The sequence below is a fragment of the Triticum dicoccoides genome, chromosome 2B (genome assembly GCF_002162155.2).
Source record: "Triticum dicoccoides isolate Atlit2015 ecotype Zavitan chromosome 2B, WEW_v2.0, whole genome shotgun sequence".
NCBI lineage: Eukaryota > Viridiplantae > Streptophyta > Magnoliopsida > Poales > Poaceae > Triticum > Triticum dicoccoides.
The window spans coordinates 454,420,186-454,432,790 of NC_041383.1; the positions used below are offsets into that span (position 1 = coordinate 454,420,186).

The 12,605-nt window shown below is 45.6% G+C and overlaps 2 protein-coding genes across 4 annotated transcripts; both read left to right on the forward strand.

Annotated features, from left to right (window-relative positions):
- Window positions 1-7,424: 7,424 nt before the first annotated feature.
- On the forward strand, window positions 7,425-8,972 carry LOC119364167 (probable BOI-related E3 ubiquitin-protein ligase 3). The gene is made up of 2 exons (XM_037629594.1): window positions 7,425-7,983; window positions 8,104-8,972. Exons 1-2 carry the CDS (start codon window positions 7,540-7,542, stop codon window positions 8,629-8,631), a joined length of 972 nt encoding a protein of 323 aa, XP_037485491.1. The 5' UTR covers window positions 7,425-7,539; the 3' UTR covers window positions 8,632-8,972.
- A 174-nt stretch (window positions 8,973-9,146) lies between these two features.
- LOC119364166 (zinc finger MYM-type protein 1-like) lies at window positions 9,147-12,404 on the forward strand. Of its 3 annotated transcripts, XM_037629591.1 has the most exons (4): window positions 9,147-9,226; window positions 9,340-9,567; window positions 9,662-9,788; window positions 9,892-12,404. In XM_037629591.1, the coding sequence occupies exons 3-4, from the start codon at window positions 9,782-9,784 to the stop codon at window positions 11,382-11,384; spliced, it is 1,500 nt and encodes a 499-aa protein (XP_037485488.1). In that variant the 5' UTR covers window positions 9,147-9,226; window positions 9,340-9,567; window positions 9,662-9,781; the 3' UTR covers window positions 11,385-12,404. The 3 variants fall into 3 exon arrangements, with proteins under 3 accessions (XP_037485488.1, XP_037485490.1, XP_037485489.1); XM_037629593.1 differs by having other exon boundaries at window positions 9,340-9,788; XM_037629592.1 differs by having other exon boundaries at window positions 9,221-9,567.
- Window positions 12,405-12,605: the final 201 nt, after the last annotated feature.

Sequence of the window (12,605 nt, forward strand, 5' to 3'; positions counted from 1 at the left end):
GCCTTGCAGAAGAAGAACAATACTCATATGAATAAGCAGAAAAGTTCTTAGTTCTATGAACATAGCGGTTTGAAGACACACGCTCATATTCATAAGTCTGAGTATGGTTTCCCTGCAAAACATTGGCATTAGGGTGACTCAGGTGAGTCATGTATCTGTATGAAACCTTAGGGCCATATGAAGCCATCGGTCTGGGGATTGTCTTCTTCCTTGGTGGTGTCAGGATGACATTCACAGGAAGATTCTCAATACACTGTTTAGGTACCCAGATTTTCTTGATAGGTGGTCCATTCCTGCAGTTAGTCCCAATATACCTGGCAAACACTTCACCATTCTGATCCTTAAAAAATTTATAGTTTGCATCAAAGGATTCATCAACGATAATAGGGTTAGCGCAAGTGAAACCAGATAAGGTGGATGGATCTACTGAAGGTTCCTTTACAGCAACCCATGTGGTTTTGGGGTACTGCTCAGGCTTCTAGTACGACCCATCAACATTCATTTTCCTCTCGAACCCAATACCCTCTTTTCTAGGGTTTTGGTTCGGAATCTGCTTTTTGAGGACATCACATAATGTTTGATGCCCTTTGAGGCTTTTGTACATCCATGTCTCAATCAGTGTCTTCAACCTAGCATTCTCATCAGCAATAGTAGTGGTATCCTCAGCAGAGGGGTTAGTTACCACATCAGCAGTTGAAGATATTGCAACAGGAGCAGTAGAACATCCAGCAATAGAGACAGCGTTATCACGCTCAATGCATTTTAAACATGGTGGTTCAAATCCTTCCTGAGCGGGACTGCTCTGTTGAGTGTGAAGTGACTCGTTCTCCTTTTGAAGATCTTCATGATCCGATCTCAATTTCTCAAGTTCCTGCTTCCTTTGAAGATAATCGTAGGAAAGCTTTTCATGAGAAGTTGAGAGGGTTTCATGACGACCTTCAAGATCCTGGTACTTAACACGAAGATTTTTTATGTCTTCAATTAAGGACTGAGTCTTAGTCATTTTCGCGTCCAACAGATCATCGCTTTTGTCTAACAGTTTTTGAACATGTTCCATAGCTTTCTGTTGTTCAGTTGCAATTTTAGCAAGTTTTTTGTAGCTGGGTTTGGATTCACCATCATAGTCATCTTCACTTGATGTTTGAAAGTAAGCATCACGAGAGTTTACCTTGGCACCACGTGCCATGAAGTAGTAGGTGGGAGTCGAGTCGTTTTCGTCATTAGTGTTGATGACGGAGTCATTATCTTCAGTGTTGAAGATGGACTTGGCGACGTAGGCTGTAGTTAGAGCTAGACTTGCGATACCAGAGTCAGGCTCCTCCTCAGACTCCACCACTTCCTCCTCAGAAGCAGACTCCTCCTCTGAATCCATTTCCTTGCCAACAAAAGCACGTTCTTTGCCTGATGAGCTCTTCTTGTGTGATGAAGACTTAGAGGAAGATTTGGAAGAAGACTTTGAGGATTTCTTCTTCTTCTTGTCATCAGAATCATATTCTTTGTTCTTCTTTTTCTTCTTCTCATTGTCCCACTGTGGACATTCAGAGATGTAGTGGCCAGGTTTCTTGCACTTGTGACAGGCTCTTTTCTTGTTGTCATAGGTGGAAGCTTCATCGTCCCTTGAGCTGGATCGTGAAGACTTTCTGAAGTTTTTCTTCCTAGTGAATCTCGGGAACTTCTTCACAAGCATAGCAAGCTCCTTTCCAATGTCTTCAGGATCATCAGAATTGCAGTTAGATTCTTCTCCAGATGAGGAAGCCGCAGCCTTTGCCTTCAAGGCACGAGTTCGGCCGTAGTTGGGACCATAGATATCTCGTTTCTCAGATAGCAGGTACTCATGTGTGTTGAGCCTCTCGAGTATGTCAAACGGATCGAGTGTCTTGAAATCAGGGCGTTCTTGTATCATCAGGGCTAAGGTGTCAAATGAGCTGTCGAGAGATCTCAGCAGTGTCTTCACAATTTCATGCTTCGTTATGTCAGTTGCACCGAGTGCACAGAGCTCATTGGTGATATCAGTGAGGCGATCAAACGTGAGCTGGACGTTCTCGTTGTCGTGCCTTTTGAAGTGGTTGAAGAGGTTGCGAAGAGTACTGATTCGTTGATCACGCTGTGTTGAGACACCTTCATTGACCTTGGAGAGACAGTCCCAGACTAGCTTCGACGTTTCCAGAGCGCTCACACGGCCATACTGCCCTTTGGTCAGATGACCACAGATGATGTTCTTGGCGGTAGAGTCCAGTTGAATGAACTTCTTCACATCAGCGGGGGTGACACCATCACCAGTCTTGGGAATGCCATTCTTGACGATATACCACAGATCGACATCAATGGCTTCAAGATGTATGCACATCTTATTCTTCTAGTAGGGATATTCAGTGCCATCAAAGATGGGACACGCAGCGGAGACCTTGATTATCCCTGCAGTCGACGTAGCTAAACTCCAGGTGGTTAAACCGAATCACACAGAACAAGGGAGTACCTTGCTCTAATACCAATTGAAAGTGCTAGTTATTGACTAGAGGGGGGTGAATAGGCCATTTTTATGAAAGTCTTCAAAACATGGGAGTTTCGAAGATTAATAGGAGAAACAACACTATTCATATGCAGCGGAAGGTAGACTACACTAGACAAGCCATAGTCAAGTATTCAATGAAGTGAAAGCACGAAGACTATTAGCAGCTAGGTAGAAAGGATCAGGGTGGAAGATAGTATGAAGCCAATTAGAACAAGTAGTCACACAGTGAAGTCAAACAGGCAGAGCAATCAGGCAATGACTTCACAAAGACAAACTGTAAGTAAGGAGAGTAAGAGATAGAACCAGTGTGTTGTGAACACAAGGATTTGTTCGACCAGTTCCAGTTGCTGTGACAACTGTACGTCTGGTTAGGGAGGCTGAGATTCAACTCAGAAGACTGCGTCTTCACCTTATTCCCCTTGAGCTAAGGACACACAGTCCTCGCCCAATCACTCTGGTAAGTCTTCAAGGTAGACTTCCAAACCTTCACAGACTTCGTTCACCGGCAATCCACAATGACTCTTGGATGCTCAGAACGTGACGCCTAACCGGCTGGAGGATTCACAGTCCTCAAATGTAACAAGTCTTCAGGTCACGCGGACAGAAAGACTTCAGTGATGCCAAACACTCTCTGGGCTCTGGGTGGTTTGGGCTTTGTCCTCGCAAGGATTCTCTCTCTCAAAGGCTTCGGAGGTGGGTTGCTCTCAAACGACAAAAGCCGTATCTAACTCTGAGCAGCCACCAATTTATGGTGTAGGGGGTGGGCTATTTATAGCCACTAGGCAACCCGACCTGATTTGTCCAAAATGACCCTGGGTCACTAAGGAACTGACACGTGTCACAATGGTCAGATTTCAAACACACGCCAGCTTGACTTGGGCTACAAGTAAAGCTGACTTATCCGACTCTGGATAAGATTTGCTCTCATTGTCTTTGCTCGAAGACATAGGATTTTGGTTGAGCATCACTTCAGTCACTCTGACTTTGTTCACTTGGACCCCACTTGACAGTGCGGTGGTTCCTATGACTCAACAAAGAAGAAAAGAAACAGCGAAACTACAAAGTCTTCGCGTTCCATAGTCTTCACTCAATGTCTTCTCCTATCATAGTCTTCGGTGTGAATGTCTTCACGTACCACCATTATCTTCAATGTCTTCATACATTTTTAGGGGTCATCTCCGGTAGGTAAACCGAATCAAGGAGGGACTACTACCTGTGTTATACTGCAATTCTCACAAACACATTAGTCCCTCAACCATGTTTGTCGTCAATACTCCAAAACCAAACTAGGGGTGGCACTAGATGCACTTACAAAGGATTTATTGTATTCTACCTTATTTGGTGAAGGCATGTGCACTCCTCCAGGATTTCTATTTATTAAGCTATGATTGTGAAGGTGCAAAGTAAAATTATGAATATCTCCAACTATATACAATGCTAAAAATGAGTACCATTAGGTGTAACACTCATGTGTGGACTCACGTATTGTGAATCAGTTGCTGATGAACCTTTATTGCATGCTATCAAGGATTTTAGCATGGGGTGATTAAAAGTGATTAACCAAACTCATCATGATTCTTTAGCATATTAATTTGTGGGGTTGTTGATGTATGAGATTTGGAGTGCATATGTTGCATGTTGCTAAAATTACAAGAAATTGAATATGGAGATTATTTTGTACCTACTGTTGCACGCACTTAGATGCATGGTTCATAAAAGTAGGGCTAGCTGATAGATTGTGCTCATTAAATGTTCTAGCAACAACATATGAATTATCTGCATCTACATAAGTGAACTGAGTATTTATATTATCTTTGTAGATGGCAGCCTCTTGATGATGATCTCTTCTAGCAACAACGATCACAACTATTAGAAAATTGGTCCCAAGCGAACTTGCCAAAAGACCGCTCGCACATGAGCACGTCGCTGTGTACCCCTGACGACGAGCACGGTATGCAAGACAATGTCGTTAGAGGAGCCTCGCTGAGAGCATGATACACAAGACAAACCAGCGAGGTCTTTTAGAGAACCGAAAATCCACATGCTCAGGAGGGACCCTGTCTGGAAGTGCGGCAGCTACGTACTCCCCTTTAGGGCCATTAGATTCGCTGTCGTCAAACACGAATAATAATGAAAACGCGGAAGAGATAAAAGGATAAAAGTAAAGGTGACATATTGGTTTGTCGATTGTGTGTTGTTTCAATCGGCCATCACCTCTGATGTATATAAGAGGCGATAAAAAGACTCAAATCCCGTCCAAAGAGTCAAATTTTAATCTAATTCGAATTGATAAGGCCGGAACTTCCAGGCTCCAGATGTATCAAATAGTCTTCTTGCACTGATTTTGGAGGTTGCATACGATCTCGGCCTAAGATGACCCCCCCAAAAATGTATTTTCCTCAGTGAGGCGAATAACTTTTATTTTACGCACTGTTCCACCTGAGATGATCTTGTGGTTGTATTTCTGTGAGCAAATTGGTAAAAAGAAATACAAACCCAGTTTTTTGTGTGCACCACACACAACTTTTTTTTTGTAAATCCCGGAACTTTTCGTGTTACCTCGGAACTTCCGCGGCAAACTTCTGCACCGCGCCGTTTTAGCTCTCGAGGTTGGCATATGACCTTGGATGGAGATGTAAAAAAAAAAGCAAAGTTGAAAGTTGTTCACTTCGACAACACAAGAAAATTCAGTTTTATGACCTTTTCATTTGATGTCACTACATGCATCTCCAAACTTGTCATAATATTTGTGTCCCAGCTTCGATTTGGGCTATCTTTACATCCATTCCTATATTCTCGGAGAGAGCGACACAATGATGAACTCCAATTCCTAAATTGACCTCATCTTATTATGGGTTTAAACCATCTTTGTGATCATGTCATTCTTTAGCGTCAACACCGCGACAACACCTATACACGGAGTACAGTGCAATTGAGCATGCGTATCAATGAATCAACGTTACTACTCACGGGGCAACCAAGCAATGGAGCCGGAGTCTAGATTATCGGAGTGACTCGCGTTCTTTGTTGCAGCTAGTTACTACTCCCTCCGATTCATTTTAATTTGCATATAAAATTTGTCTGAAGTTAAAGTTTGTAAAGTTTGTCCAACTTTCCAGAAAGAAATATAATATTTGTAATAAAAAAATCAATATCATTACATGTATTATGAAATTAATTTTCATACTATATAGCTTTAATATTGTAAATGTGATATTTTTCAGATGCATTTGGTCAAAAATTGGTGTAGTTTGACGTCAAACAAATTTTATTTGCGGAGTAAAAGGAAACGGAGTAGGAAGAACTAGTCATAGGGCATGGGAGCACAGACTACGACTATAGGACTCGCGGGAGCCGTCGGCGACGGGCGAGCCCATGCTCTCTGACCAGCGCACCGCACCCGGAAAGGGAGCAGGACTATTAAATGTACGTGTCAGCCCGACTGTGCACACAGAGTTTGCATTGTTCCGTTCGCCAGCTAGAGACGCTACACTAATAAGTAGCCGCTGTGCGTTGGACTTTGGGGTGGCATGCATGCATGCACATGCACATGCACATGCACATGCAATGCACGGCGACGTACGGCAGATCTGGATGTCGATGTGCGCAGTACCCCAGTACTACCGGGACGTATAGCGCGCACAGTCTGAGGCTGTACAGTTGTGCAGTGTAGTACTCCGGCGTCGCAGTGTACCGTAGTACGTGGCAGCACCGTTTGCGTGATTCCCAACAGTGCGTGGACAGCGTGGTGAGTTGCGTGACTGGCCCACACGTCACGCGTGGTGCCAGGCGTGTGACGCGCGATCATGCGTTACAGATGGATGGATGGTTGGTGGTGCTCCGTGCCGCGCCAGCGCCAGTACCGGAGACGCCGTGCATGCAGGGTGCGCCCCGCAGAATGGTCGGTCGGTGCGGCGCCTTTACGGAGCGGACGACTGTTAGAACGAGGAACGCAGCTGCCCCTGCCCATGCACATGCCCGACAGCACTATAGTACTACTCCCTCCTTTAAGGCCTAATGTGTTTTCTAAGGCTAAGTTTGATCAAATGTTAGAGTAATAATATATGACATGCAATTTACACAAAGCATACATTCAAACTCGTATGCGAAAGGAGCTTTTAATGATACAATTTTCACATTATACATGTCATGTATTACTATTTTTTGTCAATAGTTAAAGGCGGTCTTAAAAAACGGATTAGGCCTGGAAGAATGGAGTACTGTGGATCGTGGCTGCCGACGCCGCTCGATGAGCTGGTTTGGTGATGTGTGTGTGCGCGCGCGCCAAATAAGCTCCTTGTTTGCATTGCATGTGCTTGCTTGATCGGCGCTGAATTAACTAGTACGTACCCCGTCCGTCGCTTGGACCCAGATCAATCATGGAGGGCAGTGCTCCGTCAGAGCTACACGAGGGCGGCCACTACTGTGCGCTCTTTCCGTGACCAGCAGGACGAGGCTGCTATCTAGATCCGGTTCTGCAGGGCGCGTCTTGAATTCTTGATCACTCGCTTGGCGTTTTCACAAGATGTGGAGCCGAACGTGATGCCACCGGTAACCTGCCCCTATTTATTGAATTCAGCTGTTATCCGGCCCAGCGAGCTTTGATTCGCGCGTCCCCGTTGCGATCCTTTTTCTTTGGCGGTAGCCGTACGTACGTTGGGATCGCATCACGCAATCTATTTGTTTGGTCGCCGCTACCAAGCTGTTCGTAGCGTACTTTTGACCGCAATTACCGCTTCTTTGGGTGCTGTAGATTGATCTTTGGGACGGCCCTGCATGGATGGATCGTCGACCGTGAATTATCTCGCCGGTCAGTTGCCCAACGTGCAGTGGCGTCACGTGTCCTCCCACCGGAGTGCCGCTTCAAGTCATGGCTTTTTCCCCAACCGCAAACGCGGACGCGTATAAAACCTCCCTCCCTCCCTCCGTATAGGCCTCCACGCCCACGACCGTCTCCTCATCCGTTTCCCTCTCCTCTCTCTCTTCCTTCGCCAAACCAGAAAGCTAGCACGCCGTAGTGGTTGGCCATGGCCGTGCAGGCGCAACACCTCTCCCACGCCTTCCCCCACGACCTCCACGCCTACAACAGCGTCAGTGCTCTGGAGGACGAGATGACGGGCGGCTCCCTCTTCTTCCCCGAGAACCTCAAGCGCGGGCCGGAACTGGACGCTGCTGGGAACACGCTGTTCGGCGACGTTCCGCGCGTCGATCCCACTTGGCACGACAATACCACCCGCAGCCACGGTATAGTGCAGAGGAAGCGGGCGCGCGTCGTGCCGGAGGCGCCTTCATACTTGGAGAATCAGCGCGGGCAGGGGCGTGTGCCCGTCGGTGATCTTCTGACCAGGGCGGTGGGCTCCGGCACGGCGTCAACCAGTGGGAGAATGATCAATGCCGCCGGCCCGCCGCAGGACCTGCTCTCGCAGCTGTACCGTCAGGGCATGGAGATCGATGCAGTCCTACGACTCGAGGTATGTACCATCTTGTTCATGCACGCACCGTTTCTCTTTCTATCTTGGTGATTGGGCTCGAGTTCTTGGTTTGATTGCACGGTGTATTGATTCGAGGTGATTCTGATGGACGTTCTGCAGACCGACCGCATGCGCGCGGGGCTGGAGGAGGCGCGGCAGCAGCACGTCACGGCGCTGGTATCGGCGGCGGAGCGTGCTGCGGCGAGGCAGCTGCGTGCCGCGGAGGCCGCGCTGGAGCTGGCGCGCTGCCGCAACGCGAAGCTGTCAGAGAGGCTCACCCAGATTTGCGCCGAGGGTCAGGCGTGGATACGCGTCGCCAAGAGCCACGAGGCAGTCGCTGCGGGCCTCCAAGCTACACTCGACCAGCTTCTGCAATCCCCTTGCGCTGCCGTGGCCGCCACCGGAGCGGATGGAGACGGCGACGCCGAGGACGCGCGGTCCTGCTGTTTCGAGACCCCCGCCGGCGACGACGCTGCGGCATCCAAGGCGTCGGCGGCGGCGTGCAGGGCTTGCGGCGAGGGCGAGTCGTGCGTGTTGCTGCTGCCGTGCAGGCACCTGTGCCTCTGCAGCGCGTGCGACGCCGCCGTGGACACTTGCCCGTTGTGCGCGACCACCAAGAACGCGTCGCTCCATGTCCTGCTCTCGTGATTGAAGGAACCAGTGGCCGCCTCCGAAACGGTTTGCGACAGGAAAGTCAGCAGGCCTCAGCAGGCTTGATCAACTTGCCCATGTTATCAATCTACAGTGGGTTCAGTTTACCGAAGAAGTCGCGGTGCTTCAAGAATTTGGCAGCAGGTCACGTGGAATCTCACCTCTCTATAGAGACCCGCGTCTAAATGTACAAGTGGTTCCTGGAGTTTTGCAGAGCATATTACTTTCAGTAGCTGCATGAATTAGCCAGAAAAACAAACTGTTGTGGGTTTGTTATTTCGGACAAGAATGGCAGGAACTGAATGCAATTTCAAATAGAGCGCCCTAGTTTGCTTTTAGCGTTTTCGTCTTCAAGTAGGATTAGAGTGTATTTTGTTTAGGATTTTGATGACCTGCGAACGTTTGCTGGCACGACATATGGCAAATCGAACGTTTCCATAACAATTTATATTGTCGAGGATAACGATTTTCTTTAGTGAGCAATGACAAATTCGGCTTGTTCTATTCTTTGCTAGGATTTGCCATGCTTGCTCGTCATCCTCGCCGCCAGGGGCGAGCCCACGTTAGCCCAGCAGGTAGCACAGGACACCGGGTAAAAATCTCTCTTACCTTATAAATATAGAGCCCATATACAATGGGACACCCCTAAATTTCCTACAAGGACACCCGTACAACTAGGCTTCATCCAACATAGCGCAAGTGCAGCCCAGCGCCCCAGGCCCCAGCCTAGGATGAAAGCCACGGAGGCCCAGTCCAGCCTTTCCAGGGATGCGAGCAGTACATCGATCGATCGATACTGCCTTCGGCCGGCCCTTCGCCTCGCCTGTTCGTCTGCTCGACTGCGCTTCATGCCCTTCCTATTTCGCCTCTGTACTCGCCACCTATCGGCAGATCGCGGCAAGTCGCCGAATCAGTGAAGAAAAGAAGGCATAGGTACCCTGCATCTGATCCCCAATTTGATGTGCCTCTGCCTCAGCCTCTATTTATAAATCTTGATCTAATTACTGCTTTGTTTCCCTAACCCTAGGGAATTAGGGGTACTCGATAATACTAGAGATTTTGGCTGTATTGGGTAATTGGACTATTTGAGATCAGGGTGTTTGAGATAATTGTGCAACCAGTGGAGACGGCTGGAAGCACCGGCACCATGTCAAGTATGTTTTATATGACAAGTATTAATATTATGTATGTACACATGATTCATAGTTCTTTTCTTTCATGCAAATTTTAATTATCTGAATAAATTACAAATTTCAGGAGAGGCTCAGTTCATGGAAAGGTTTCTAAAAAAGAGGAGAACCTCGGTGCAAGATGAAAATGTTGGTCCGTCACACGAAAATAATCAGAATGATGGCTCGGTCCCGACACAATCGGATAGACAAATTGATGCCTCAACACATGAACAGATTGATGTTCCGACCCCGCCATCATCACATGGACAAAATGATGCCTCCACACATGAACCTAGTTCTGCTAATACTACAAGAAATTCCTTTGAAGTTGAAGAGCTCAATTGGGAAGAAGAAATTCAATTTGATCCAGGTAAAAGGAGAAGCATAGATGAGTACCATCCGAATCAGAGAGATATGGTAAGAAGGAAGTATTTGGCCAATGGCCCTTCTCAACCTCGTACTGCAGATTTTGAAGTGACAGAAATATGTGGTAAAGATAGAAGGTTCGTTCGGGAATGGTTTGATGAGTTTGAGAGCTGGCTTGAGTATAGTGAGTCCAAACGAAAAGCATATTGTTTTTGTTGTTTCTTGTTTAGACCGCACAAGAAGAAAGAAGCTGGATATGATGCATTTGTTGCAAATGGTTGGTCAAGTTGGAATAAGAAATATAGATTAAGGGAGCATGTAGGAGACATCAATAGTGCTCACAACCAAGCAAAAAGAGATTGTGATGCTTTGCTGAAACAAAAGCAACACATTTATGTTGCTCTAAACAACCAAAGTAACGCTGAGAGGAATGCTTATTATACTCGACTAAATGCCTCAATTGATGTTACTAGAGTGTTACTGAAGCAAGGGTTGCCTTTCCGTGGCCACGATGAGTCTGACGAGTCTCTCAATAAAGGCAATTTCAAGGAATTTCATGCTTATACAGCGGAGCAGAATCCAGAGGTAAAAAAAGTTGTGGCCCATAATGCTCCAGGTAATAATCAGTTGACTTCTTCAAAGATTCAGAAGGACATAGTTGAATGTTTTGCAAAGGAGATATTGCATTCTGTTCTTCGGGAAATTGGCAATGATGTATTTTCTTTGCTGGTTGATGAGTCAAGGGATGTGGCTGGTAAAGAGCAAATGGCGGTGGTGTTGCGGTATGTTGGTAAATGTGGAAGTGCCATAGAGACATTAGTTGGCCTTACTCATGTGAAGGAGACAACTTCCAAGTATCTCAAGTCTGCCATTGATGATTTATTTGCAGAATATAAGTTAAGTTTCAAGCAAGTTAGAGGGCAAGGATATGATGGTGCGAGCAATATGAGAGGTGAGTTTAATGGCTTGCAATCCTTAATCATGAGAGAGAATAGCACATCATATTATGTTCACTGTTTTGCACATCAGCTTCAGTTAGTTGTTGTGGCTGTTGTTCGGAAGCACAAATGCATTGGTAATTTTTTTGATATGATCTCATTCTTGTTGAATGTGGTCTCTGGATCTTCAAAGAGAAAGGACTTGATTCGAGACAAATATAAAGAACAAGTGTGTGAAGCTTTAGGTTGTGGACTACTAAAAAGTGGTACATGATTAAATCAAGAACTAGCTCTTCAAAGACCCGGAGACACTCGATGGAGTTCTCACTACAGACTCTTAAGAGTTTGATTGATATGTTCCCTACAGTTGTCAAAGTGCTAGAATATGTGGAAGAAGAAGACAAGGATGACACAAATAGAAGGCAGGCATGTGGTCTTCTTGTTTATTTCCAGTCTTTTGATTTTGTGTTCTACTTACAACTTATGTCAACTATATTGATAATCACAAACACATTATCATTGGCCCTACAACGCAAGAATCAGGACATTGTGAATGCCATAAATTGTGTGAATTCAACCAAAGCCTCCTTGAATGATCTAAGGGGAAATGGATGGGAATCTGTCCTACAAGAAGCATATGTCTTTTGTGACAAGCATGACATTTCCAAGTTGGAAATGGAAGACCAATATGTGAATACAAAGAAGCCACGACAAAAAACAGGTATCACTAATAGGCATCATTATGAAGTGGATTGTTTTAATGATGTTATTGATTGGCTGCTTCAAGAACTTGATAATCGCTTCAATGAGAAAAATTCGGAACTACTTGTTTGCTCAGCGGCTTTGAGCCCAAATGAATCATTTCGTGATTTCAACTTAGAGCATTTGATGAGTCTAGCTAAACTTTATCCAAAAGATTTCGATGATGGAGAACTGAGGGACCTTAGACATCACCTTCATCTTTACATTGCCGATGTCCGAGCAGATGATCGCTTCTCTGGTTTAAGTAATATTTGTGAGCTCTCTCAAAAAATGGTGGAGACAAAAAAACATATTGTCTATCCCTTGGTTTATCGACTTTTGAAGCTAGCACTAGTATTGCCTGTTGCCACTGCTACAGTTGAGAGATCTTTTTCAGCTATGAGAATTGTGAAGACATATTTGCGCAATCGTCTTGGTGATGACTCCTTGAAGTACAACCTTATTTGTTATGTGGAGAAAAGCGAAATGAGGAAGGTTACTAATGATGCGGTAATTGATCGTTTTGAAGCCATGAAAGAACGTAGGAAACCATTTTAGGAAGGTAATGGTTTTAACTTACTTATTATTACACAACTATAATTAATATGTTACTTAGTGGTTTTGTTTTTTTATTTGTAGGCAATCAAGATCTGATGTTGCATTTTCTCGTCGTCGGTTATACTTTATTCATAATTTGGACACTTTGATTTTTCTTTGATGATCAATTTCCTACGATCAACTAATATTTCAAGTG